We start from the raw sequence: 27325 nt of genomic DNA, 5'->3' as shown, positions 1-27325 counted from the left end.
GGAATAAAGTAAAGATTATGTCTAAGTGGTGCACAAGTCTCTCCATTGTGTGGTATATCCAGAAGCACCTTCGTCGATAATCATTCCACTCCTCTTTATATGTGCAAAGAGCCCCTATCCTCAAAAAGAGAAAAACACAATATCGATGACACATGCACAAGATCACTTAGAGGAGGGCGAGGACACAGGGGAAGGCTTCTTCTCCTCCCCATAAAAGTTGCGGAGAACCTGCTCTACTTCTTTGTAGTCCTTCTTGACTTCGGTCAGGGTCTTCTTAATGTTCTTCAACGAGGTCTCCTCATCGGGCTCGTCGGCCGTGCCAGTCTCGTCTTTACCTGAGCCATAGTGCTGAATCTTCTCACAGTGCTCCTTGACCTTGCTCAGACCCAACGTTGCCGACGATCCCTTCAGGAAATGTCCCAGCGAAGAAAGCTCCTCGAGCTTCTTCTCTTCTCTAAAATGACACTTCAATGTTAATGCAAAACGACTTCCCCCCTAAAAAAAAAAAAAAGTAAAGGTCGGGCCAGCACTTACAAAGCCTTCTCCATCTTCTCGAATGTGGTCTCGGCCTGATCAAAGAATCCATACACAATTCCTTTGCTGAAGTCTCTGTCGTCATCGTCGTCCATCTCCAGGATCTGATCAAAAGTGCTCTGGTCCAGAACCTCGTTCATTTCGACCGCCTTCTTAGGAGGAGGGCTCTCCTTGGGCTATTTAGCGGGGTCAGTGTGATCCATTTATCGCGACAAAGCAAAATAGATACGTACAGTTTCCTCAACGGTCTTGGTGGTAGTTGTAGGTGTCATGGTTGCAAAGAAAAGTGGTGTGTGGTGATGCTAAGCGCTCGTGGTCCAATCACGGATATAAAAGGGATGAAGTGAATGAGAAGGTCTCTGCTGACGTCTTCTGCTTGCTGGCTTAATGCAGTTGGTGTGACTCTGGTGAATGGAGTCTTCAGAAGATCAAAGTTGAAAAATGCAAACAGTGGTCACGATGCTGTCGCAGACTGACTCGGTCTACACTGTGCGGATCTGTTATATCAAGGCATAGGTTAGTTGGCGCTCTTTGGATCCGAAGGCATAAATTACGGCAATATCAAAGTCAGGCGATGCGCGCTTCTGTGCATGGGACTCAACCGCAACGGATGCAGCCCTACGCTGCAAGCACATTACTGGCGAGGGAGGGGGGTCTTTTGACGATCCAGACAGCAAGAACGTATACATAGAGGAAATAGGGTGCAGGGAAATCAAGCGAAATCACCTCGGGTATGGTTTCTTCCCGTGAATTAGCAAGGATCGCAAGTATCGAAGATGAAACTTGGCAGAAACAGGGAGCAATTCACAGGAATGGAGAGCGGGAATAGCTTCGCAAATTACCGCCCCGGGTGGTACATCGGGGTTTTGGCGGAAGGGATGAGGATAGAAGGGATGTTAGGTATGACGGGGTTAAGGGAGTTCGTAGAGTAGGAGAGGTATGGGGCGGGAGGGACAGGAAGTAGCAGTAGCAGTAGTAGTTGTTACTAAAGGAGGGGGCATATTGTGAAGTCGAGGAAGAGAAGAGGAAGAGGAGGAGGGATGACCCGAAATCACCAAATCACACAGACAAGAACAACAGGGCCTAAATGGGAAAGGGTCCACATGGGATGGAAGGGAGAAATGATCATAATCACCAGCAACACCTGATAACCAACAGGGAAGAAGAGAGGCGAAAACAACAGCTGTCTGGATCAGGGGAGTTTGAGGAGGAAGAAGATCATGATCGTGATCATGATACTTGATAGCAGGAATGAACAGGAGGAGGAAGAGGGCCAGTAAGGCGTATGAGTAAACGGGGGCATCCCACCTTTACGGTTGATGACAAAAAAATGATGAGGTTGAAGATGGTCGATGAGCTCAGCTGAAGGGTATATATGATTTGCTGCTACCAAAGCCACCCAGAATACTACAACTAATAATAACAATCAGAAGCAGTCAGTCAGTCAGTCAGTCAGTCAGTGTTCAACAATGACAATCACAATCATAAAAGTTAACAATGGTATAGGATGAGGATGAGAGCCTAAGGAGTAGGGACTCACAGGAAACAACAGACAAAAGCAGAAGGATGAGAGGGAGGCTGATAGATTGATTGAATGGAGTGAGAGGAAAGCCCGACAGTTTCTTAATCTTCTGCCGTTTATTTTTTTTTTTTATTATTTTTCTATTTTTGTTTCTTTTCTTTTTTTCCCTTTTTTTTTTCTCTTTTGGCTCTTTTGCTTCCCTGGCGCGTTTAAGAACGGGGAGTAAAAAAAAAAAAAAAGAACGAACTACGAGAAAGTTGTGGAGGGGCAAAAAGTGGGCGGGGTTTTTTTTCCCGTAGAGCAGCGGAGACAAGAAAGGAAGACGGAAGAGGGAGCCAAGTAGATCAAGATGGACTTACCCGTGGGCTGATACTGACAGAGAATGGAGGTGATCTCTTAAGATTTAAGAGTCTAAGTAGAGAGAACAATCGAGAAAACAAGGCTGCTGGAAGTCCGTGAGGTTCGTGAAGTCGATAGGTTGATACTACTCGACGGTAATAATAATGATAATGATAATCATGTATGGCGGAGGAAAGGTTGATTGAATGTCGCCTTGGGAGATGGCGGGAGAGAATTATTATCAAGACAACCGAGCTACACTTGACTCGCAGTACTAGTGGGAATAGAAAGATGGATACTCCCTTGATAGTCTAGTCGATATCATTTCATTATGTTTCTCCGGAGTAGATTCTCCGTGAGTCGTATACTAATTCTCTATTTTGCAATTCGAGTGTGGCTATGACGCTGGATCTCGTTCTTCTCGAACAATAAATCGAATTTGGAATCCCGACGTCGCTACCGCTAAGAGACAGTGGATGCACATTGAAATCATCGCACCATGACTGACGTAGGAAGCCTGGTTTCCTATTGGAGTTGGGAAGGGGGGGTGTTACCTTGGGTTTATGGTACAGGGGGGAAACTGGTTCCACTTCGACATCATCAGTACTAGTACCTAGGTAGTAGTAGGTGGTAGTCGATAGTTGGTAACTGGTACTGATACTGGTACTGGTACTGGTACGGTCAGTAATGCCCCTCCTTAACCGAGACGAATAGATTAGGAAATGTCGCCTGAACAAAACCAACACCAGGATAGAAGAAGGCAAAGAGACCTGCGGAGACAAGAGGCAGACAGAAAAGTAAGACGGGTGAGATGCACCTTGAGACTCGGGTCCGTTCGTCAAATCAGACCGAAGCCCCCCCCCTTCTCTTCGCCCTCTTGGGAGAAGAAAAAGAGTAACCTAAAGACTGACATCAGAGCCGACACCATCGCACTCCCGCCGGCTGTTCTGGGCCCTCCAGTGACCCAAGGCCAAATATAGTGGAAGAGCGACAATTTCAATTTCTGCCGGTGCTTTGTTTTTTTGCTGCTCCTCAGTCCTCGCCCAGTCACCTTGGTATCTGTTGCTAGCGGCTAGCAATGGCCGACGAGACTAGGACCGGACTGGAGAATCTGTTAGAACTTAAGATAGAACTTAAGAGAGACACGAGATCATTTCTGGGGTTGGGCTGAAAGGAGAAGCGGAGTCGATGGGAGAAGCGATCATTATCAAGAATCAACATTCCAAATGGACGAGAATTGGATCAACTGACTCTTGAGTCTCTGACTCTGAAGCCATCTCCTTCTTATACGGCCACATTGGAAAAGGGTGGCATTGGATCTCAGAATGATGAATCTGGTTAGGTTGGGTGCATCGTGGAGTGCTCAGCAGTGATTGGCTGACTTGGCCCTGGAAGCCAATTCCGACCAATCGTTGCCTGTCAAATGGTTAGAAATGATATCATAGTGGGCCAGCCACCGAGCGCCTATGACGTTAGTGGACCTGTGCCAAGTCTCTGCGAAGCTCAGACCTTGTGTGTCTTCTGTCTGGTAACGAAGCATTTACCCTACGTTCCTAGATTCTAGGTACCTAGGTCCTAGGATCCTCCATGAAATCTCGGGTACGCTGAGTACACTACGGAGGACCACCAGATGGAATACAGCCTATTATCGGAGAAACTCAAACAGACGAGGTAGGGGGTAAGTGAATATCTTGCGATGGAAATGAGAAAATTAAACAAGACCACCACTTCCAAATTCGACCCACTCCGTACTGCGTGGTTCAATGGGGTAACATGGTACGGTCGATTCTCGCTGGCATTATTCGGCCGGTTCTGCAGTAACCCAGCCTTCTGTCCCCAGGACTGACCAAGTCACCGAGAGACTCCATTTACGATCTCTGTATCTTGATTTTTGCACCGCTAGTCCAAATCAAGTCTTTCAATAGTCTCATTCTCCACATCGACTGAACTAACTACCCGACGGAGTACTCTGTAGTAGCAAACTGACTAGGGCATAGAGATGTTACGGATCTGATCCGAAGGCAGACAGTGGGATATGACATCAGACTGTATCGTAATTCAAGCCTTGGTGAAAGGGAAGCTAGCCAATGCTCCATAGTGCATAGCAAACAGCTGACTAGGGCTGAACTGTCAGTGTCAAGAAACTGTCATGTAACTGTCAAATAGTATCAACCGCCTTGATTTATCAACGAATTCACCTGATACGATCTCCGTGCTTGTCACAGATCGGTGTCTATTATTCTTCCTGCTTATCTACAAAGTAGGTAGAAAGGATTGCTGACTAACCACGCTGGTAAAGCATAGTACACCTGACGATCATCATCTGATATGATGACCTTCTAGAAGGAAGCTTCATCCATCTATATCTCTTCCTGATTGATCGAATCCACGTGGATTGCATCCAACATTGAATCGTGAGCCCTTAATGAAAGGTTCTTGGTTGTCTACTGTACCAGTTGCTCCGGCCTAAATCAACCTACTAATCAATTATTCTATCTTATGAGCTGACTGATGCCGAGGATCAAGCTGATATACAGTCTTACATAAGCACTCACTTCCCCAACCAAAAAAAAAAACAATTCAACCAGGCACAACAATCCGGTGATGGACTTTTTCTACTATCCCTCGCATTGACAAGCCATCGCCTGTCAACTCCTGTAGCCTGACCTGTCAATAGGGAGCTTTTTGTCCCTATCCGCTCAAGGAGATCATTTTCCTGTTCAAGTGAGCGCAACCATCACAATGTCCACAACCACCTCCTCCACGGCCCCCCGGCCCTCCGCGTCAAACCTCACGCGTCTCTACCTCCTCGCCTATAATACCATCAGTTTCGGTCTCTGGGCCATCTGCACCGTCCGCGGTGCGATGCTTGCCCTCTCCTTCGCCCCCTCCGGCCACCTCCCCGCCGTGTTCCACCACGTCTATTCCCCGCTGCTCACAACCACCCAATCGCTCGCTTTCCTCGAGGTTCTGCACAGTCTGCTGGGCATCGTGCGTGCGCCCGTTGTCACGACCGCCATGCAGGTCGCCAGCCGGCTGCTGCTGGTCTGGGGTGTGATGTATCTCTTCCATGACCGTGGCGATGGGCAAGGCGGCATTGTTGGCGGGGACTTCCACGAGGCGCTGCCTCAGGGTCCCGGGGCAAAGGTGGGCGATTATGCGTTCATGGGATGCTTGAGCGCGTGGGGAATCACCGAGTGTATCCGGTATGGATTCTTTGCGTTGCAGGTCTGGGGTAGTGGGGTGCCGAGTTGGTGGACTTGGTTGAGGTATTTTTTTCCGCCCCCCCGTCCGGTTGATGTCGGGTTTCTTGGCTGACGATGGTAGATACAACACCTTTTATGTCCTTTATCCCCTGGGCATTAGCAGCGAGTGCGTCATGCTTCTCAAGGCTCTGAAGCCCGCGGCTGAGTGGCATCATCTGTACCGGTGGTTCTTGGTTGCAAACCTGGTGATCTATGTTCCTGGTAAGTTAGTGGTTCGGGGTTGAACAGGGCGTATGCTAATGGCTTAGGCTCGTATATTCTTTACACGCATATGATTGCGCAGAGACGCAAGGTCCTCAAGAAGAAGGGAAGAGCCGCGTAGATGATTGTCGAAGTGGATGTAGATATGGGTATAGATTGACCGAAAGAAGATGCCAGCGCCAGTGCTTGACTCTGTTGATCATTTTTTTCATGCAGTTGTATAATACATAATCATCATAGCGTCTATAATTCTTTCATGATGTCTCGTACCGCCTTGGCAGCAAACTTCTTGCGCTCACCCTCTGGTAACTCAGCGCTCATGTCTGTATTCATTAGACCCGAACCATTTCTGCATGATCAAGACGACATACCTCGAATAGCCTGCATGCGCATCATCAACGCCTCCAGCGAATCGACCTGGAGCCCGTCGTCGTTGTCGTCCTCATCCTCGCCGATCCCATCACCGCCGCGCTCAATCGCCATGCGCAGCCCCAGCATCTCGCGCTCCAGCTCGTTCACCTCAAGATTGAACCCATTCTCCGCGTTCAGGCCCAGCAGCTCCGCCTCGAGATCATCTTCGTCTAGCATGCCAGACTCCTCGCCGTCCGCATCCTCCGCCGCGGCACTCCAATCGTGCGTCTCGAGGATCTCCTTGATGCGACGCATGCCCTGATACTCTGCGCCGTGTTAGCCAGCACCCCAGATCGCGTCCCCCTAGCCCTAGGCAAAGCCAACAATTTGAATGCAAGGGGAAAGAAAGTAAGAACGAACCTCCATATCGATTCCGTCGCTCACTATCCACCCCTTTCGCCTTCGGATCCCACTCCACAACCTCAACCCCCAACGCCCCCATCTCAAACAACTGATCCTCCCACCACCCGACAGAAAACGGCTCGTCGTCGCCCTCTTCGCCCAGATCACCATCCTCCTCCTCCTCCTCCTCCTCCTCCTCACCCTCACGTCCCGTGCCGGCCCCCTGTTTCTCCCCCCCAGACCCAACCAACACCAACACGCCAGGTACATCCCCCACCCCACCCTCCCTCTCCTCCTCAATCAGCCCGCGCACCCGTGCAACCGCCCCAACAAACTCCGTCACGCTCCGCGCCTCCTCCGCATCCCCCGCAGCGTCAAGATTCCGAACGCAAACCACCACCGCGCCAACCGCGTCCCGCACAACCCGCGCCTCGGGGCTGGAGAATTCGCGCGCCCACTGCGCGGCCGTAGATGGCTCGACCTCTGCGCCTGCGTCTGCGTCTGCGTCTACTCCCTCATCCACATCCCCAGCACCACCATCCCCATGATCGTCGTGTGACTGTGATTCTGGCTGTGGTTGTGGCTGTGGTTGTGGCCGCGCGCACGGAACCTCATCCACCCAGATCGGAACGTCGGCGGTATAATACCGGTTTGCGAGACGGAGGGGCGCGTGCGTGGTGTATCCTGCGAACGAGGCGGAGGGGTCTGGGGTTGCGTCTGTGAGGGCGTGGAGGAGGGGGGGGATTGTGGTTGGGGCGTCGCGGGGGTTGGTGAGGATGAGGAGGCGGCGGGGGTTGCGGATGTGGGTTTTGGGGGTGGGGTTGGATTTGGTGGAGGTCGGAGGTGGTGATTCTGTCATTGTGGTTGATGTGGTTAATGCGTTTGGTGTGGTGGAATTGGTGTTGTTGGGTTTTGGTGAGGATGGACTTGAGCTGCTGCTGGTGGTGCTGGATGAGGAGCTTTGGGTTGCGGGGAAATTGGCGGAGATGGAGTTGATTGCAGTGAGAGGGAGAGAGTGATGAAGTACGGTGTAGATGAGATTAGAGGCATTACTATTACTTTTGTAGCTGATGGATATTTTTAAGGTCATATGGCACCTTGGATATCAATTCTGCAGTCCTTGGTTCATATTCAGTCGTCAACCTCCCTGGTGAGTGCCATAGCATCCGATCCTCACCCAACCCCATCGAACACACCACAGGCCAGAGATGACATCTCAGGCATTAAAAACCCCATCCCATCCATGCATAGACCAGAAACCTAACTTGCAGTTCCAGTTTGAACAAATAGAATCACATTTTTTCAATCCCACCGAGTAAACCATAAAAAACAACAACGTAGATAAAAAAAAAAAAAAAAAAAAACGCCAAACGAAAACATCCACCCTCTCAACCCCGTCTCTGGCCCCGAGCCCGCTGCACCGTCGCCTTACCACGCGCCAGACCAACACCTCTACCGCGCTGGCCCCGCGAGCGGAACATGGGCGCGTTCCTAGTAGCGGAGAAATCAGCACACCCGTCATCACTGGTCCTGCCACGAACAATGTTCCCCCTAAAGGGAGGAAGGAAGGAAAAGGGAAGAGGGGAAGAAGACATACCGGAGCATATCCGGGACGATGAAGAACTTGACATGGCTGCCGCGGATGTACACCTGGTCGAGATGCGACACGCGCCCGTCGCGCGCGGTGACTGTGATATCCTTGAGTTGGACGTTCATGTTATCCTCGGCTAGAGTAGAGCGAAGTCAAAAATCAGCGGGTTGTTTTGTTCATATCTTAAGGAGGAGGGGGAGAAGGAGGTGGTGGTGGTGGTCGTCGTCGTCGTTGGGGGAGGGGAGACAAGAGAGATCGTACCCTCCAGGAGCTTGCCGCGGTAGACCACCCCCGAGGTGATTTCGAGGGTTACGACGTGGCCCTGGCGAGAGATTGTTAGTCGGAGAACAGGCAGGGAGGAAGGATTGGTGATGGAAACACACCTGAGCTTCATTCAGAAGCTTGATCGGGATGCCGATTGTGCTGGTTAACTTGCCCATTGTGGAGGTGGTGATACTGATGGGTTGGTTGATGTTACGTGAGGAAGAAAAAAAAAAGCGTTGATGCGATCGAAGCAAGGTCTCGAAGAAGAGAGGGACGGGTAGCAGAATAGCTTGACTGATCCGAGGACGGGTTGAAAGCAATGTCGCGATGTCTTCACAATTGTTATAAAAATCCGGCGAGGAGCTAGCTGAAGCGCGATGGAGGTTCTGGTCCGGCGGAGCTCAGGAAACCCTTTGCCTTGGCGTAGTTGGATTGTGCGGCTCTGCTGTCTTGTCTGTTAGTGTCGATAAAGAATTTCGGGTTATTGCGGCCAAGACACGGAGATCTTCATCTTCATTTTCATCCATTTTCAATTGCCAATTGACTACTCCGTTCTGTACATATTCCAATCACTCTCTATCGACTCGACTACATTCATTAACTCCATCAACACCACAAGCCAAAAGCAAGAGCTACAAAGAAGGAACAATGCAAGGCACACCCAACACCAACCTCCGCGGCTTCAACCACGCCGTGCACACCCTCCTCCGCAACCCCTCGCAATTCCTCCCACACCTGACCATCCCAACCTTTACCTCTCTCCCCGAAAACCTAGGCCCACACCTCAGACCATCACCATCACCATCACCGTCACCGTCACCTTCGCCCTCAGACACCACCGAAAAGCCCCGCACCACACCCACACCCACAATCCGCGCCCTCGTCCTCGACAAAGACAACACCCTCTGCCCCCCGAAAACCACAACCTTCCCGCCGCAAATCCTCACCAAGCTTCACGCGCTTCGCACCTCGCCTACCTCGCCCTTCAACGCCACCACCTCCCCAAACTCCATCCTGATCGTCTCCAACCGCGCCGGCAGCCACCCGGCCTTCGAGGCTGAGGCGCGCGACATCGAAACTCGGCTGGCCGCGCTGCGCATCCCCGTCTTCCGCCTGCCGGCGGGCACCGAGAAGAAACCCTTCTGCGGGCGCGAGGTGGTGGACTGGTTCCGTGAGCGCGGGGTGGTGGCGCGCGCGGACGAGATCGCGGTCGTGGGCGATCGCTTGGGGACGGATGTGTTGATGGCGGCCATGATGGGGTCGTGGAGTGTGTGGTGTCGGGACGGGGTGTATGAGGGGGTGGAGCCTGGGAAGGGGAGGCCTGGGATGAATATTCTTGAGAAGATGGAGGTTTGGATTGAGAAGTATCTGAGGGAGTCGAGGGGGTTGAAGGCGCCCGCGCCGAAGGGTTGGGAGCGTCAGTAGGTTGTTTGGGGGGGGGAATTTTTTTGTATCTTTTAAATTATACTCTTTTCGATACCCCTGTATATCATCTGCATTCTAGATCTTTTCACTTTGAGTCGCGGTGACAATGGAGGACAGGACGCGTCCATCATGTAGGCAATGGTCAAATGAAGTTGAAGTACGTCAATCTACAAAGATACACGAGATACAGATGGTGTCTGCAGTGGATCCAGACTGGAACGAGGCGCTAATGATAAATTCAAGTCAAGGGGCCAATTTGAGTGGGAGACTCGAGCTCAAAACCTCATAAAAGACAAAGTGAAAAATGCAAACAATCCCTATACCCGCCGACCCGGAGTAGAACAAAGACAAAAAATGAAGATCCAACAGATATCGCCCGTTTTCCTCTCACTTCCGGCATAACCACGTTAAATACCCCTGACCGTGTATAGAAGATAAAGAAAAAAAAATAAAAGAATAAAAAGGTCAGGGGCGAAATCGAGAAAAGTAGTATGCTATCAAGATTGGCCAAAAGAATAATGAAATAAACAAAAACAAAAAAGAAAAGAAAAAGGCATTAGGACCAGCCGCAGGATAGAAGGGTATAGATACAAAGGAGCACAACATAAAAGAAACTGAAAACAGGCTGACAGATATCACGAAAAAATGCAATTTTAGTCTGTGGTATCGTCCTTCGAGCACCGGGAGACAACCAACCCGCCTCTTGAGATGTCAAGTAGACGGTGGATGCGCGTATATTCGGAGTAAATTGTTTATACTGCCCGGTGCGTTGAGTGTCTCCATGATGTTGGAGACATAGGGTCAACCCAGTGGTATTGAAGCCCCAGAAAGAAAAATCCAAGTGGAGGGGAGAAAGAAAGCATCAAACAGCAACCGGGAATTGGTGTTCATGATCCCGGAGCCAATGCGTTAGGATCGACTCCTTTCATACCTGAATAGTCGGATGAAAGGAGCGGCGAGGCCTGACCGGATAGGGTTTGCATAGGAAGGTCGAACGTGTCGCCTTCAAGATTTATGGTGGTGGGAACCGAGTAACTCATACCCTGCTTGGAAAACATTCCATTCATGACCATGCCGTCATCGGTGAAGTTGCCCTGTTGCTCGCTCCCCAGTCCGTACATATCTTGCGGAGTATGGGCCAGGTTTGACAGGGGAGGCGAATGCTCCGCAATCATCGGATCCGCGTGGCTAACAGTCGAGTACGGAGAAGCCGTATGTCCCGCCAGATGGGACGAATCCATGGCTGAAGAGACATACGGCAGGGTGAACGACGGTCCCATGTTCGCAGCAACAGGGGTAGACTCGCCGGTTGCACAAGTGGTGAAGAGGGAGGGGCTCGCAAAGTCAGACGGGGAAGTGGTGGTCGCAGCGGACATCGGATGTCCGCGAGGATCAAAGCCGTAGGATGCGGAGGTATCGATGCGCAAATTCATCGCGATCGGGTGTGCCGACTGAGGAATCGGCGCAAATATGTTCGTGTCCGCATTGTGGAAGGGGGCTGAGGTTTGGGACAAATTGTACGAAGGGAAAGGGCTCATCTGCATGGCAGAGAAATCAACCGCAACAGGAACGGAACGACTCCGTTGCCGCTTGTGTCCGCGATTGACCGGCACGGTCAGCGCGGAATGGTCTTGGTACATGTTCAGGAACGCAGGCGCGAATTGATTGGGTTGAGAGGCAGGACGCTGGATAAATTGCGGCGACATGGGAGGGGCCATCGCGAGGTTGTTATATGCCAGACGGTTCTGGAAGGACTCCAGCGACACCAGTTTAGCCAGCTGAACACTGAGGACCTTGGGATGACCGCCAAGATGATGCACCATGATCTGGCTGGCCTGCTGGTCCTCGGTGAAATCCCCACACTGATAGAATCCACCCGAGTTGGAAGAGTCCATGTAGAACAGTGGAGGACGGTTCAATTCCACGACCAGGCCCGCGGGTCTCGGAGGAGCACCAGTGGACGAAGGGTTGTGTTCGCCAGACTCGAGTGTGATGTTCTTGATATGAGAGAAAGGATACTCGATCTTGTAACCAGCAGAATCATTGTTGATGTAATAGGTCATGCAGGCCTTCTCGGGAGAGTAAAAGACCACCAAGTCCATGGCATTCTGTCCGATGCGCCGCCAGCTACCAATCGTCAACGATCGGCAGGTGAAGTGGTGAATCACTGAGAGATGTTAGTTGATTATATTCTACCAGTATGCAGCTTAATGCAATCCTTCAACTCACCAACTTTGCCCGAGGGAGCCGACTCGCTCAGGTAAGCGCCGGTTGCTCCATATCCGCCTGTACGACCAAAGGGGTCCCGTACACCCGCTTTGGTAGGATCGAATTGCATGGCCAGATACTGTCGCATTGACTCGGGGATGGAATCGCAGCCTTCGCCGGTTTCTATACTCTTCTTTGCGAGCATCTTGATCTTGGCCCGTCTATGACAACCCGTCTCTGTTAGCCAAATCGACAGCTTCATGCGTCACATTGCAGCGTTTCTACACACCTATTTTGGAACCAGATCTGAACGGAACGTTCGGTCATATTGATCTCCTGAGCGATGCGCTCGCGTGTCGCAGCCGTGGGGGTAGGGTTCTTGTTGAATTCGACTTCCAGGGTGACCAGCTGATCCTGTGTCGCCCTTTGTCGCTTGTTGTTCTTCTGTTGTTGGGTCAGGGTGCTTTTCCGAGGCGGACGGCGCGCTGCAGATGCTGAAGGGGTGGTGACAGCGCTCGACATCGATGGGGAAGGGGTCGATGCCACGGAAGAGGACGAAGCGGTGTTGGTGGCCGTGCCGGAGGAAGAGATCGACATGGTCGATGGGTCGGGTGTGTCTCTCAAAGACATGGTTTGCAGGAGAAGACAGTGAAAAGGAGAGTTGTAGCCGAGTGAGTGAGTTTCCGAAGAAAAGGTAGGCAAAGAGTCAAAAGGGTGACGATCCGGTCGGCAGCGTTGTGAGAACGAAGGATAAGTCTTTTGAGATCTCTCCAAGCAGCGTCAAGCGCGAGAGAACCAGTTGTGATGATCAAAAACTGGGGGGGGGGGGTAGGGATCGGACTCAGGATCGAGATGTCTCCAAACTACAGTCCAGGTGGAAGATGGCGTGTCACAGCAGCGTCAAGCTGGGACGGGAAAAAGTGTATGGATCGGGATGGAAAAGAAAACAGGGTAGCTGGCCTAGGCAGCTATGGATGGTTTCAAGAAGGTAATCGTCGAATCTTCGCGACAGGACGGATGACTCGGATACGAGATTATCACGAATTCACGATGATAAAAGAGCGTAAGGTCGATGACAGTCCGACGGAGGTTCAAGCGAAGAGAGCGAGATTCAAAAGATCGTCGTAAAAGAGTGGAACGAACGACCTGGAAGCTCAGTAAAAAAAGGTGTGGGTAGAAAAGAGTGAAAGAATGGAAGAATCAAAAGAGTGTGATGGAAAAAAGTTTCCTAAAAAAAAAAATAATGAGAGAAAAGGAAAAGAAGGCTGACAAGATGACTGGGGGAGGGGAGAAAAGGAAAAAGAGAGAGGAAGAGAAGAGAAGAGAAGAGGGAGAGAAGCAAACGGGTGGAGGAGGAGGAGGAGAGTGAGGAGAGGGCCCAGTCAGCAGTAGTAAGCCTATAGGCTACCTACACCCCGTAAGGTAGGTAGTTACTACTGTGTAGGTAGTAGATTGGTAGACGGATACACTGCTGGGTACTACGAGAAGTCCAGTCCACTTCAGCCTTCACAGACTCAGTTCTAGCCTGAGGTGGACTTTGGTCCCGTCTGGGTTTAGCGTCAGTTACCGCAACTCCGTCGCTGCAACCCAAAAGGGGGTTAGACTGAATGACTGATAGCCACACGAGGAAGGACTAACTAGGAGTAGACAGTACTACATAGTCTCTACAATTCTACTGTACCAGTGTACAGAGTACTCCGTACATACTCCGTACTTTCCCAAACCCTAGTAGATAGGAGTAGTAAGGAGCCTGGCAGCCTGAGGTTTTAACTTTTAGTAGGTCAAGGAAGGGAAATGCCACAAAGGGTTTAGGGGCTGGGTGGCTTCTGTTGTTCCTGACTTCCTGTTCCTGTTCCTCCTGTTTCCTCGCTTTACGGTTTGGAACTACGTTGGTTCAATAAGATCATCAACAATTGATTAATTAATCATTTATTTATCAATGTCTGATATTAATCGTACTATCGTAGAGTTAACAAAAAAAAAAAAAAAAAAAAAAAAAAAAAAAAAAAAGCCTTTCGACTATCCCCTCATTCGGAGGAAGAAAAAAAGAGGAACATCACTCCAATGGTGGTCGCTTCGTGTAGGAAGGGGGGGAAGGTGGAGGAGGCGTATCAGAAGTCAGAACTAGCCACGATCATTGTTCGTGAGTTTTGGCCCCTGCATCCGAACTGCACCTGCTGCCCAATATGCTGCTGCTGCTGCTGCTGTGGGAGCAGAAATCAGCAGATACGGACATTCGGATACGAAATCAAGACCGGGAAAGCCAAGAACGCCGGCCACTACTGTTTTGAAGTCCACTCGTCGTCAACAGGTACTGTGTATGGAAGATTGGAATCAAACCACAAAATAATTGCATGGTGAGGGGTGACAAGAACCGGAAGGGAACTTTTTTGGAAGAGAACTGGAAAGGGGCCGGGCAAGGATTTTCTCCTGTCCATTATTATTCTTCCTTGAATGGTTGAACCATCAACCAACCTTTCCAGTTACTATTGTTAGCACTTAACACCGATTCTCTTCCCAACGGAGGAGGACTCGGAGGTTGGAGGTTGTCACGATGTGCTGTCACTTTCCATCATCTACTGGTTTACTTGATGTGTTCCGAAAATCCAGTCCATCCTTTGTCGAATGATTTGGTCAGTCTAGTATTCTGTGTCGACCCTTGATTCTTGTCTGAATAACAGAAAAAAAAAAAAACATCATCCATCATCATTGTTAGCACGGATTTCCGAGGATGCGATCAGGTACCCGCCTCCCTGACCGAAGTGGAAGTGAGATTGATTGGCCAGACTCTCCTGACAGCGCCAACTGGAGTGGAAACCCGCTCTCAGGTCCCCATCTCTTACTATTGGATATTGTGATTGTGGACTGTGGGAGACGGGAGTTGTACGGAACAGAGTAGACTGTTAGTGTTATGGAGTATCGAATACGGAATAGTCATCAGTTATAAGTTATAACTAAGCAAATCGTCTCCATCGAAGTTGGCGTTGTCGCTTAAACGGCAGTCAGAATTCAGAAACTGGTTCCATCAAGGTCTCCGTAGTAATAGTGTTTGTTAGTTGTTACAAATCAATCCAACCCTCGAACCTCCCAAAGTAACTAAGTACGGTTACTCTGTAGGTCTGTGGTCTAATGACTTCTCAAACAATCAGACAGATAACGGACATATCCGTCTCAGAGTCCTACCTTGATGTATAGATACTGCAGTGCAAGCAGCAAGGGCATCGCATCATATGTAGATAGTCACGAGTCCCAAATCACCCTTACAACTTATGTTACTGTGTATATCCAACTAACTCCCTACTGCGAAGGGGACCGGGGCCGTTTCCGATTCGCATCAGCCAACAATAACACCAGTCACCACAAAACCCACCTCATGCTCGTTTCGGCTTCCAGTTATGACTCGTGAGTCGTCTGGACTCACTCACTCATCCATTACCTACCTACGGAGTAGTCAGTAGTCATCCATAAGCCCATTATCCAGTCCATTCAATATTATTATTATTGATGATGATGATGATGATTCATCCACCCCGTCCATGATCCGTGCGCCTCCCTTCTTCTTCTTCTTCTCCCAACTTCCAACCTCTCGCCAATTGGCCCAACCCACCAGGTAAAGGGGAGCCACATCATATGCATCACGATCATATCCATATCCATATCCCATTGCCACCACCACCACCATGAACCCCCCCCCCTTCCCAAAACAAACCCAACCCAGTCCCCCAACTCCAACTCCAACCCCCGGTTTCCAAAGGCTGGTGGTATACGTACACAAGTCCCAAACTGCACAGCCCCAGCCTTCCCAATAGCATATATAGCATAGCATAGCGCGTACGAAGATTCCAGAGCTCGGACTCAGTCTCTGTACTCCGTAGTCTATCTACTAACTACTCCGTACCTTACAACCTAAACTACAGATAACACCTCTGGTCATTATTGGTAGGGCGCGCAGTGCGCATATCATGACTACTAGGACTAGTAGCGCGCTACCCAGTGAAATGCATTGTAGCATGTAGTGTGCGCTATCCCCCCCCCCCCACCTTCTCTCTCGAGGATCCTGGTCGTTCTTGATCCGGACTGGGATCAGTGCATTTGCTGTGGCTGTACTTCGTGCTCGGTAGGAAGTAGGAAGTAGGGTAGGTTGGAGTATGGACTACTAGTAGGCTAGCCGAATGCTACAGACTACTTGCTAGAGCTCAGGCCGTAGGCTTACATTGGCATGTGATATAGTCATGGTCATAGTCATGGTCATGATCAGTACCTAGGGATATCTATTCCCTGTGTTTTTCCGCAGTACTCGCACTCCTTGAGAAGATTGTTAAACTACAGTGGTGGAATGGTATAGATCGAAAAAGAAAAAAAAAAGGCGTCCGTACGACCTGCTTCTCTAGATAGGTCTGAATGTACAATACAGGAATGGTATATATATAGACAAGACAAGAACAAGAAAAAACGACAAGACGGATATTCCCCCGGGGTATACGGTTGACCAACGCCATGGTGCTTCTTGCAAGCACAAAATCTTGAGACATCACAGAAGAGAGTTGAAAACAAAAAAAAAAAATTTAAAAAAAAAATCACTTCAGATGACCCTTGCGGATCGCCCCATACCCCTTCGAGAACAGCTCATGGATGTCCACCGATCGCCCGGGCTTGCTTGGCCCCTCGTCCTCCATCGCGTGCGCCGAGTCCGACACATCGCGCCCGGAAACACTACTTCGGCTCCCACCACTATGCTCGCTCGGGTGGATCTCCTCCGCTGTAACATGCTCCGGCCCCGGCTTGACCATCATCACGCGCGGCCGCGACAGGAGTTCCTGCACCTGCTTCTCGCGCGCCTCCATCTCCTCCGCCTCGCACGCCAGCTCGAAGCTGGATTTCTTCTTGCCACGATCCCAACCTTGTTGCAGCTCCGCGGCCGCCGCCTCCTCGAACCGCTTCCGGATCTCCAAGTCCTGCTCGTACTCCTGGAAGACGTCCACGTCCGTGGGGAAGAGGTTCGCCCGCACCGCGCTGATGGACACCTCGAAGACGATCACCGCGACCACGGTCACAAAGAGGACCGCCCAGAAAGCCAGGTCGTGGCCAACGTGGGAGATGAAGTTGTGGCGTACGTGGTAGATGCCGTCGCCGGATTTGATCGTGTATTGCTGCGAGAGGATCAGGTTCCACAGGAACCATCCCCCGATCGAGATCACCATCACGATCAACGAGAGGTACGTCTTGTTATGGACTTCCAGCGCCTGCAGTTTGGTGTTGATGATGATGACGCAGGCCGAGTAGGTAAGAAGACCCGTTGAGAAGATATCGCTGCCAGTGTTGGTGAACAAAACGTTTCCGAAAAGCCCATACATGACGAAAAAGACGATCATGGCCTCGCAGGTGGCCATAAATGTCCACCCCAGGTACAGCTTGATATTGAACCCGCCGTGCTGCTGCCCCTTGCTGTAGAGCTCCGGAACAGCCAGCAACGTAGACGCAGACAGGTCCTTGGTGAAAATACCAAGGAAGATGACCGCCAGCGAAGTAAACAGGGTATTGAACATACTTAGGCCCCACGGCTCGTAAAGACTCGTCCCCGTGTAGCCGTTCCAGCGCTGGTAGAGCGCTTGCGTCAGATAGAATAGCATTTCCTTCCAGAACGTGCCAAGCGTATACTTGCAGGCGCGGATGTAATTCCACCGCCCATGCACCAGCAGTAACTTGAGCAGGAATCTAAACTGCGCGATCGAGTAATCGGAAATCCGCGCGGCCTGTAGCCCTTCCTTGCCAGTGATACCGATTCCAACATGCGCCTCCTGGATCATGGCGATGTCGTTGGCGCCATCGCCGATCGCGAGAGTGACGGAGTCCTTGACCTGGAGACGGATCGACTTCACCAAAAAGGCCTTTTGCTTGGGACTGGCACGGCAGCATATCACCGAATCGACCAGAATGGCAAGGTTGAAGAATTGGGCCCGAAGAGTATCATCCGCTTCGATGATCGACAGCGTTTGTCCATCCACAACCACCACTGAATGGGGCACGGAGCCTTGGTGGATGTCTGCCGTCAGTTTCAGAATGGTGCGCTCCACATCCCCAGCCTCGTGGTCGAGAACGACCAGTGTAGAGTATTCCTTGACGAGACGGCAAGAATGGCCAACGTTGATGGCCGTTTCGCGCTTGTCGCCGGTCAACATCCATAATTTGATATTGGCGCGCCGGAGCTTGTCAATAGCTTCCGGTACACCCTTCTGCAGCTTGTCTTCGATCGCGGTCGCCCCGGTCAACTCAAGCTGCTGTTCGATTTGAGCTCCGACCTTTTCAATCTTCTCCTGCCGGTCAACAAGACTAGTGGTGGCCTCATGGAATGCCGCTTTCCACTCGTTATACACGGCATCGTCCAGGAAGCGATGACCATACATAAGTGTTCGCAATCCCTCTGTCGCAAAGTCGTTCAGGTGCTGGAAGCATCGCTCGAAAACAGCCGATTCATTGACCACCAAGGCTTCCTCGACCAGGTCATCGTCGTCCTCGTCATTGATGGAGCTTCCCGAATCGGAATAGGTTGTGGATGGTCTGCCCAACTGAGCGGATGGGCGAGGACTATAGTACTCGTTGTCGTACTCCCTCGCCAACAGACCACCGTCGGTTTCGCGGTCCCGGAGCCAGACATCAATACTCTCTCTCAGAGTTGAAACATTCTGCCCGGAGACACTGGACCGTCGGTTCCTTGTCATGCTAGGCCGGCTAAAGCTAGGCCGACTGAAGCTGGATCGAAGCCCACTGTCCTTCCGGTTTTGGTGTTCGCTGTTCCGTCTCATCACCTGGATCGCTTCAGCTGTCTTGCGCTTGCTCGCGCGCCTCTCAATCTCCACAGCTTTCTCGCGGGCGAGGGATGCGCGTTTCAGCAGCTGCATCAACGCACTATCGGCACCCTTGCAAAAGAGGCAGATGCGCTGGTCAGGCATTCGGACAATCACTGACATGCGCTTGCGGGCGCTCGAGAACTCGATGAGATCCAGAATCTCATAGACCTCGTCCAGTGGATCTTCATCCGGCCCGTTGGGGTAGGATCGAATGGTCAGAGTATTAAGCTGTCGATCTCGGACGAGATAGCCCAGATCCTGTGCGGCCATGACCAATGCCAATTCATCAGGAGACGCGGACTGGAAGGAAACATTTCCAAACTCGTCATCCTCCGGGATGCAAGTATGACACAGCGCTATCGCCAACAGAAACAGTTTGGCCTTCCGAGCAAATACAGTGTACGGCTTGCGTTGGATGTATCTCAACATATCGGTGGTGCGGTTGTTGGCCATGGACTTTCCAACCTTGGGTGGCGCGCACGTCATGGAGGGAGAGCCGGGTACTTCCAGTACGTTCGACACATTAGAAGCTCTCAATGCTTCTCGAGCGTCCGACGCGTTGGATTTGCGAGCCAGGGCCTTCTTCCCTTTGGCCCTTCGTTTCTTGTGGATGAGCTTCTCCCGGTCTCCTCCCTTGGCGGCTTCCTCGCGAAGGTCAAAGTCGTGGAACCATGCAGTGCCAGCCACGCTCATCTTGCGGAAGCGCATCGAATTGTTCGTCAGCGTGCCGGTCTTGTCGGAGAAGATGTAGCTGACTTGACCCAGTTCCTCGTTGATGGTGGAAGTGCGCGCTTCAAGCGGGGTGTCTGTTTCCTCGTCGTACATGTCGATATCGTTCAACAGAAGCATTTGAGCCACTTTGACGATTTCCATACTCACGTAGAGCGAGATGGGAATCATGGTATTGAACATGATCAGAAATGAAGTGAAGATAGGACCATAGTCCACATTAGCCTTCTTCAGATACCAGGCGCGGCGCTCGACACCCTGGGACCAGTACTTGTACGCAACGGTACAGGCGACCGCCAGGATGACGACCAAGCACACGATCAGCATCACAACACGGTTGACTTTGGCCTGCAGCGTGGGGGACTTGATCCGGGGATTCTTGTTGGCGTTCATCCGGATCTTGCACTCTTCGCCAGTGTAAATAATCATACCAAGAGCGCATTCGGTATTGCGTAGAATGCTACCGCGATAGACCACCTCGTTATTCGTCAATGGTAGTTTCTCTGCGTCGACAATCACGTTACCATCGAATTTGTAAAGATCGATGTTCGGATCCTCCACGGCTAAATGGATGGAACTTCTGTAAATGCCTTCAATGGTCCCACACGCTTTTGCTACTGGCTGACACGGTTGCTTGCTCTTGAGATTCGTTTCGCCGTCTAAAGCCATGGTTTCGATGTATGCTACACCGTTAGGTCCGGTCGCGTGAAGCAAGACGATGTCGGCTGGAACGGGCTGGTCCCGCTCGAGCCTGATCACATCTCCCACCCTGATGTCCTGCCACTTCACCATGACCCAGTTCCCTCCATCGCGTGACGAAGAGATCGAGCCGCTCTCACATGCACTCAGATTCGTCGCGATTGTAGCACCGGGCTGAAGCACGAAAGCGAGGCGATTGTTTTCCTCCTTATCCAAACAATAGCGACGCCAATCGTCGAAACCTTCTTTGCCCATTGAGATGCCCACGAAAATCAACAGCGGGACCAGGGTGGTGAAAGTGCCCGTGGTACTCAATCCGGGGATCATTTGCAGGATAGCCACGATCAGAAAGTAGAAGTTCGCGAGTTTGGTGAATTGAGCGAAGAATTGCCGCGGGAAGAAACTCCAGAAGCTATAGCGACTGGATCGGATCCAATTCCCTACGTAGGGCTTCCCCGTCCTGTCGTCAATCAAATCCTCGCTGCGAGTCACATCGAGATCAATATGGCGGCCATCTTTACTCGGAGGAATCTCCTTGATCTGAAGAATAGCTTTGCGTACGGTCTCGATTGCATTTTCCAACCGAACCCGAAACATTGTGCAAGCGGCTTTCCGCTTCAGCCATCTCTCATGCGAGACAGTCATGGAAGAGTGTCTGCCGCTTTTGAGATCGGTGTAGTAGGTCGTCGAACCGTCGTCTCTGGGGGTTGACTCCAGCATTGTTTTCGGCACGACCGCTACTGTTGGCTTCTCGTCTTCTATCGCCTGGTCCTTCTGACCATCCGCCACAGATTCTTGGGCCTGCTGCGACGCGGGCGTTGGGCCCAGCTCAATAGCGACAGGCGAGGTTGCATCCTGAATGTTTTTCGCGAAGATTGACCGACGAAGCGAATATCCGCGATTTCGAGATCGCGAACGGCCGACATCTGGACCCTGCGGGGACGGCGGAGAAAGCACAGTATTGGGGGAGAGCGGCGAGGTCAGTCCGCGATCGGGCGAAGTAACCGATGAGCGAGCCGGCGGCACCGCCGTGTTCGCGACATTCGTATTGATCGTCAAGCCCCTCTGGCCACGTTGAGACCCCCGAGATTCCTCCACAATGGGACGTTCGAGATCGGTGGAGAAGCGCACATGGTGCGGCTGAGACGCTCTTCGGCCAGGATCTGAAGGCACACGGGACGGGGACATGGACGACCGGGACGGAGCAAGGCTCTCTTGCGTAGGGACGCTATTCGACGACCGATTTCGTGAAAGATGAGATGCCCGTGTTGTATCTGGCGTAAGCTGACTCTGTGGACTCATCGTATGATCCTCCCCCTGTATTGTCCCTTCCGTGGTCTGAGTCTCGTGTCCTGATGCATCCTGTCTGGACATTGCGAGATGAACTCGCTAAGAATTATCTGCACCTGAACCTCGGATTCCTTCGCACAGCAGTATTTCCGACACGCCCTTTATTTCGAAGTTCAATCCAAGGCCTAGGCGTCCTTGTCTTTTCAATGTCGTCGCGCAAACCACGACCAGAGGATATTTCAAGCTGAAAAGATACAAGTGAAAGCGGTGAAATCCTGGGTCATTCTTCAGCTGTAGCGCTCCTGAACCCTGATTACCACATCTGCTGGCGGCTCGATCAGAATCGTTCAATAGAAGTGGATTCGTCCGTTTGGTGTTGTCGCAATAGCGGGTCGAATTTAAGGTAGGCGAGATGGTTATTTCCCGCGAAATCTGGATGGGACCCAAACGACCATGGAGAAAATAAAGAAAACCAAACAAGAAACAAGACAGAAGGGTATTATTAGACGGACTTATAAAATCAACAGAATGAAAAAAAAAAATGAGAATCGGCTTGCGAGCCCTGTACAAAAGAAAAGAATAGAAAGAAATCGAGACTGAGATGCTGCAAGCACCAAGCAATAAATTGATGGCCTGGGGAAAACTTCCGCAGGCGGCAGCACAAGCAATGTCTGGGAGATTTAACTCAACAGCCGTCAACACACTCGTTTTGTTGGAGAGGAAAAGTTGCGAGGCGGGGGAGAGAGAAAGCCCGAATGCGGCAAGACGGCCGAACTAACTATCTACGGAGTAGTATAATAGAGGAATGAGATGCAACCAGCGCAACCTCTCGAGGTCTGATGGAGTTGGACTGGGAGAGAGGAGCGAAAAAGAAAAAGAAGAAGATGAAGATGACAGACTGTTGTGTTGCGAATTGTTGTCATGCGGAGAAAATAGGTAATAATAGGTAATAAAAGTAGGTCGATAGATGGATAATTTCTTCCTCACCAACAGCCATGGGTCGTCGCAATGGGCGAACTTAAGAGTACGTGCTCCATAGGGACGGCCTTGACTGGCCACGCAACGAAGAAATGGAAGGATATGATTATGTTCTGCCTTTGGTCAGATGCAGCCGTACCATCAGAAACAAACCCAGACGTTAGGCTTCCAAATATTATTCAGAATATTCAGCAGGCAACACCCACTAGTCACTACTGCACAGCCTCTCATCCAGAAGTCAGAAAACCCATTGATTCTTCTTCCTGAAGAATAAAGTAGAACCCTCCTCGTGGGCACTGGCAGTGGAGTCAGTCCACTCTCCAGTAACTACGGAGTACTAGTCTACTTACTCTGAGTCTCTGTCCCTTCTTCGTTAGAGTCTAGTCGGATTCTGGGCCTTGTCGGAGTAACTACTATCTACCTAACCACTCGTGCTCTGGATGCTTTTTTTTTTTTTTTTTTTTTTTGGCACCAGCCAGGGTTCAACACAGGCACGCCTGAATCTACCAGACATCAACTCCAATATCACTCGATGATAATAATACTCCGTAATGTGTCCATAGTCCGTACAGCCCGCATCCATGGATCGAAGAGAGAGAAGTTGACACAGCCTTGTGGATTATGTGGTAGGTGCCTGTGGCGCCTGTGTCGCACCCACGGACTCTGTAGTTTTGTTCTTTCCAGTGGCGAAAAGGGCTCTTGGTCTTGGTGCGCTGCAACCATGTAGAACAACGGAGTACGGAGTATAGATATTTTCCCGACACTGGATTGTTGACTCTGATCAGTTTGAGCTGTTGTTTCCGCCGCGCTATGAGTAAGTACTACTACTACTCCTACTAATCAATAATAAGAATCGTCTTGCCTGAACTATTGGGTTGTATAGCTATATAGTCTGCCCGCTGGAATCCACGTGATGACAATTGCCTTCCAAGTGGATCTTTCCACCAGTGGGTCTACGTCATTGAGCCTGAGCGTGGGATGATCCCTGGACTACGAAGTGACAAGGCGACTGTCAACCGGTCAACCTGTCAACTTCTGCAGGGTACTGCTACCGAGTTACTAGTACCTAAATAGCGGGAGCTGGACCCTTCAAGTAAACGATCATCATTCATAGCTGCAAGAGTACAAGTTTCATCAGAAAAGTCATGGCAGAAATCGTCACCGGATCTATCTGGACCCCTTCATCCTCTCAGTTAGAAACATGAGAAACATCGCAAGGCTCTGCATCCCCATTGAAATACAGAATAGTGGATACCCAATACAACCCAAATGCTCCTCCCTCACCAAAGCAGAAATCCTCCTTCCATCGTGGAATCATGGCGTCTAGTATCTCGGGGGCTGAGGTGGTTGACTGTAGGCGCGCTGCTGCGGGGGGTACCCTCCAGGAGCGCCAGAGGGAGGGCGTCCATAAGGATCAGCGGGAGGAGCAGGAGGAGCACCTCCGTATCCACCGTAGGGCTGTCCATAACCGGGCTGGGGGGGTCCGCCCTGGGCGGGAGAGTAAGGAGGTTGATTGTACCCTTGGCCTTGGCCTTGGCCCTGTCCCGGTCCATAGGGTCCAGGTTGGGGGTACCCAGATGACGGAGGTTGATTGTAGTATCCGGGCTGGCCATAGTTCTGCCCCTGATTGTATCCGCCATACTGGCCAGCGGGAGGTCCACTGGGAGGCGGGGGGCCGCCGGAACCACCAGCACGACCAGCAGCCTTTTCGTCCTTGGTATCGTACGAAGAGTCAATGGCGCCGAGCATCAGTTTGGCACACTAGTGATGGTCAATGGGTGAATTTTGATTCAAACAGTCTGGAGGAACTCACCCAAAGTTCGCGAGTCAGGTGGATCGGGGGATTGGCGCGAGACATCTCGTCTTGTTCAACTTCAAAGTCTATCGCCTCTGTTAGCATACTCTTTCCTCTGGTGGTGCTCGCCGTTGCGTGGAACTTACTAGCCGTGCAATCAATCAAGTTTCCGATTTGAGGATCCTCATCGAGACTAGCTAGGAATTCACGGGCCTTGTTGTCGGTTCCGACCTGCGAGAACTGGAAGGAAACGGCACCCCGGCCGTACTGGGTTCGGGAGACCTCTTCGACGGCATAGCGGATGGCATTAGCCACAGTATCGTGAGGTTCGCCGGCAGGCTGGCCGTCGGTGATGGTGATGATAACCACCGGCTTCTGTAGGCGACCTGCACGAGCAGGACCAACGACCATTGGGTCAAGAACCTTGTTCTTCAGGCTGGTGCCAAGCGGTGTCAGGCCAGCAAACCGGACACGCGAGACGAGTCTGTTCACATCGTCCACGCTGCGGATTCCATCGCCAACCTCCATGTTGTTCATGAAACGCACTGAGATGCCATCCTGATCGAAGGTGGATGCAGCAGTTGCAACAATACCGAGAATCTGTCGCAGCTGCTCTTTGCGCATGCCCTTCTCCTCGAATTCGATGGAGCCACTGTCGTCCACGTAGAGAATAACATCGAACAGAGATAGCTTCATCACATCCATTGCCACCTCCTGCGGTACTCCCCACTCATGGACGAGTCGTTCAACCTTGCCGGGAGCATCGTTGGCCAGAGTCTGCACAAGGCTGTCCAGCTTATCGGGAGGGTAGAAGTTCTGAAGATTTTTCTCTTGGATGGTGCCAATCAGAAGCTGTCTGTAGGCAGAGATCTGTTGCTCAGTGGCGCGAGCGGGCGGGCCACCGCCAGGAGCACCGTATCCGGGACCGCCTGGTCCAGAAGGCCCTGGGGGTCCCGGGCGCGCCTGTCCATACTGTCCGCCTTGAGGCGGATAGGGCTGTCCCTATACAAAATGGCCATAGTCAGCAAATCTGAGATCGACAGATAAGAGTGGCACCGAGACGAGAATATGTAAAAACACGACAAAAGAAGCAACTAAAAAGGAAAGGTCTGTACATAGGCCTGCTGCTGGGGAGGATATCCTGCTCCGTAGGGCTGAGCCTGTGGGGGTGGCGGCGGGGCGGTGCGGCCATAGTCCGGCTGAGGTGGTCCATATTGGTATCCTGGATTGTAAGATGGAGCCTGGGGGTATCCTTGTTGAGGCGGATGCGGGCTATATGGTGCTTGAGGGTAACCCTGGGGTGCCGGGGATTGAGAAGCAGGATAAGGAGACTGCGATGCCGGTGCCGGGGAAGGTGAAGGGACAGGCTTGTTTGGAGGTACGGCAGGCGGATTGTAGGGCTGATATTGTTGTTGTTGTTGCGCCGGTGGCTGTGGAGATCCAGGGTAGGGAGACTGAGGCTGAGTCGAACCAGAGCGAAACTGAGGAGGATATCCTTGTTGGTTATAATAAGGTCGAGACATGGTGACTGACGGACGTTGAGACCACCAAGAAAGTAAAAGGGAGCGACGTCGATGGATAGTGATAAAAGTGTTGCCAGAAAAGGTGGGTTTGACAATTTTCAACAAAAGGAGGGGCAGACGAATGATGTGGAGTGACACAGTACCCGGAGGCGGACTATCATTCGGTGGGAAGTTGGGTGCAATAGGCAATGATAGGGTAATCACTCAAGGGAACAGATAAAAGCAGCTCAGGAAGACTTGGGGTAGAGGGGGAGAGACACGAGCAATTAAGCATAGGAATTCGCTTACCGGATTGCTAGGCGTACCAGCTGGCGAAGGAGCGCCTGGATAAGCCTGATATTGCTGTTGTTGCGGCTGCGGCCGCGGCTGCTGCTGCTGCTGCTGCGGTTGCTGCTGTTATTGCGTGAATCCAAGTCAGTACCTAGGTAGCTAGTAATTGCGATGACGCCGACATTGTGCGTCTTCAATGACTTCTTAATTCCAACGAACGAGGGGCAGAAGAAAAGTGGACTCACATATCCACCAGCGCCAGGCTGCAGCGATGTAGGAGGAGGACCTCCCGTGTAGCCAGCCGGCGGCGCTCCCGAGTAACCACCGGAGTTGGAGTTGCTGCTGCTCATGTTCTGCGGGTTGTTGTTTTGGCTGTTGGCGATCTTGGAGGCAAACTAGATTCAATCAGGGAAAATGTTAGATCATCAAATCAGCCGACTGAATGATCACGGTCACACAGGCTACAGAGAAGTCATTCTGTACTGATGTCTTTACCTCCAACTCAGTGTCGGGGGAAGACTTTTTGTGTAGGGGAAGCGGGGCAGAAGACGCGGGGCATTCTTGACTCTTGAGAGATGATCAACTTACCCCCATTGTCGTGGTGTGCACAGAGTGAATTGCAGTATAGGAGGGATTATTGTAGAAGTGGTAAAAGGTGTAGTCACTTGAGGAGAATTGAGTAAGAAGTAACAGTGCAGTCCAGATGAGGCTGTAGAAATGGAGCTGTGGTTGAGCCGATGATGACGATTTTCAGCTGGAACTAGCCAGTCATGAGACCCGCTTAGCCTTGGGGATGGGTTTTAGCACATATGTTTGCTCCATAGTATCAGTCCTCCGACCACCTGGGTCCACGATGGGATGAGATGAGATCAGATAGAAACTTCTCGGGTGTTCGTTGGGAGGGATCTATCTGTATGTCAACTCGAAATTGCTTGATCACAACAAAAATCCCCGCTGGGAGGCTCACGGAGTGACTGTCGTCTGCTGATTTGGATTAATTATAGAAGTCACCGAGTCCATGTCTTTCATCCGGTTCCTCCGTGGTTCTAACATCCAAAGCAGAAATCAAAACCATTCAACCATGGGTGAT

At 51.3% G+C, this 27325-nt stretch overlaps 8 protein-coding genes across 8 annotated transcripts, besides 14 other annotated features; 2 read left to right on the top strand and 6 right to left on the bottom strand.

Moving 5' to 3' along the window:
- Positions 1–162: 162 nt before the first annotated feature.
- ACLA_049490 (Hpt domain-containing protein) lies at positions 163–806 on the bottom strand (the record flags this gene model as incomplete). Its single annotated transcript, XM_001271902.1, has 3 exons — positions 163–454; positions 535–710; positions 768–806. The coding sequence occupies 3 exons, from the start codon at positions 804–806 to the stop codon at positions 163–165; spliced, it is 507 nt and encodes a 168-aa protein (XP_001271903.1).
- A 1161-nt stretch (positions 807–1967) lies between these two features.
- Positions 1968–1995: a microsatellite.
- Positions 1969–1995: a microsatellite.
- A 1043-nt stretch (positions 1996–3038) lies between these two features.
- Positions 3039–3074: a microsatellite.
- Positions 3075–5137: 2063 nt separating this feature from the next.
- Positions 5138–5983, top strand: ACLA_049480 (protein tyrosine phosphatase-like domain-containing protein; the record flags this gene model as incomplete). Its single annotated transcript, XM_001271901.1, has 3 exons — positions 5138–5664; positions 5723–5862; positions 5910–5983. The coding sequence occupies 3 exons, from the start codon at positions 5138–5140 to the stop codon at positions 5981–5983; spliced, it is 741 nt and encodes a 246-aa protein (XP_001271902.1).
- A 122-nt stretch (positions 5984–6105) lies between these two features.
- On the bottom strand, positions 6106–7474 carry ACLA_049470 (adaptin-binding domain-containing protein; the record flags this gene model as incomplete). The annotated part of the gene is made up of 3 exons (XM_001271900.1): positions 6106–6185; positions 6234–6539; positions 6634–7474. 3 exons carry the CDS (start codon positions 7472–7474, stop codon positions 6106–6108), a joined length of 1227 nt encoding a protein of 408 aa, XP_001271901.1.
- Positions 6786–6814: a microsatellite.
- Positions 6787–6814: a microsatellite.
- Positions 7171–7211: a microsatellite.
- A 484-nt stretch (positions 7475–7958) lies between the features above and the next one.
- Positions 7959–7979: a microsatellite.
- A 24-nt stretch (positions 7980–8003) lies between these two features.
- Positions 8004–8646, bottom strand: ACLA_049460 (putative small nuclear ribonucleoprotein SmD3; the record flags this gene model as incomplete). The annotated part of the gene is made up of 4 exons (XM_001271899.1): positions 8004–8166; positions 8213–8342; positions 8468–8528; positions 8590–8646. The coding sequence occupies 4 exons, from the start codon at positions 8644–8646 to the stop codon at positions 8004–8006; spliced, it is 411 nt and encodes a 136-aa protein (XP_001271900.1).
- Positions 8647–9118: 472 nt separating this feature from the next.
- On the top strand, positions 9119–9895 carry ACLA_049450 (phosphatidylglycerophosphatase; the record flags this gene model as incomplete). Its single annotated transcript, XM_001271898.1, has 1 exon — positions 9119–9895. The coding sequence occupies one exon, from the start codon at positions 9119–9121 to the stop codon at positions 9893–9895; it is 777 nt and encodes a 258-aa protein (XP_001271899.1).
- Positions 9259–9301: a microsatellite.
- An 887-nt stretch (positions 9896–10782) lies between the features above and the next one.
- Positions 10783–12733, bottom strand: ACLA_049440 (homeobox domain-containing protein; the record flags this gene model as incomplete). The annotated part of the gene is made up of 3 exons (XM_001271897.1): positions 10783–12062; positions 12125–12324; positions 12393–12733. 3 exons carry the CDS (start codon positions 12731–12733, stop codon positions 10783–10785), a joined length of 1821 nt encoding a protein of 606 aa, XP_001271898.1.
- Positions 12734–14077: 1344 nt separating this feature from the next.
- Positions 14078–14113: a microsatellite.
- Positions 14079–14113: a microsatellite.
- Positions 14114–14290: 177 nt separating this feature from the next.
- Positions 14291–14310: a microsatellite.
- Positions 14311–16330: 2020 nt separating this feature from the next.
- Positions 16331–16355: a microsatellite.
- A 325-nt stretch (positions 16356–16680) lies between these two features.
- Positions 16681–21753, bottom strand: ACLA_049430 (aminophospholipid-translocating P4-type ATPase DNF3; the record flags this gene model as incomplete). Its single annotated transcript, XM_001271896.1, has 1 exon — positions 16681–21753. One exon carries the CDS (start codon positions 21751–21753, stop codon positions 16681–16683), a length of 5073 nt encoding a protein of 1690 aa, XP_001271897.1.
- A 1338-nt stretch (positions 21754–23091) lies between these two features.
- Positions 23092–23114: a microsatellite.
- Positions 23115–23970: 856 nt separating this feature from the next.
- On the bottom strand, positions 23971–26829 carry rfeF (putative transcription factor RfeF; the record flags this gene model as incomplete). Its single annotated transcript, XM_001271895.1, has 7 exons — positions 23971–24408; positions 24461–24528; positions 24589–25444; positions 25558–25923; positions 26254–26346; positions 26481–26630; positions 26824–26829. 7 exons carry the CDS (start codon positions 26827–26829, stop codon positions 23971–23973), a joined length of 1977 nt encoding a protein of 658 aa, XP_001271896.1.
- Positions 26299–26368: a microsatellite.
- Positions 26830–27325: the final 496 nt, after the last annotated feature.

Source organism: Aspergillus clavatus, genomic scaffold (genome assembly GCF_000002715.2).
Source record: "Aspergillus clavatus NRRL 1 1099423829800 genomic scaffold, whole genome shotgun sequence".
Lineage (NCBI taxonomy): Eukaryota > Fungi > Ascomycota > Eurotiomycetes > Eurotiales > Aspergillaceae > Aspergillus > Aspergillus clavatus.
Note: the sequence above shows the minus strand (reverse complement) of the source record. Positions and strands in the feature narration are given on the sequence as shown.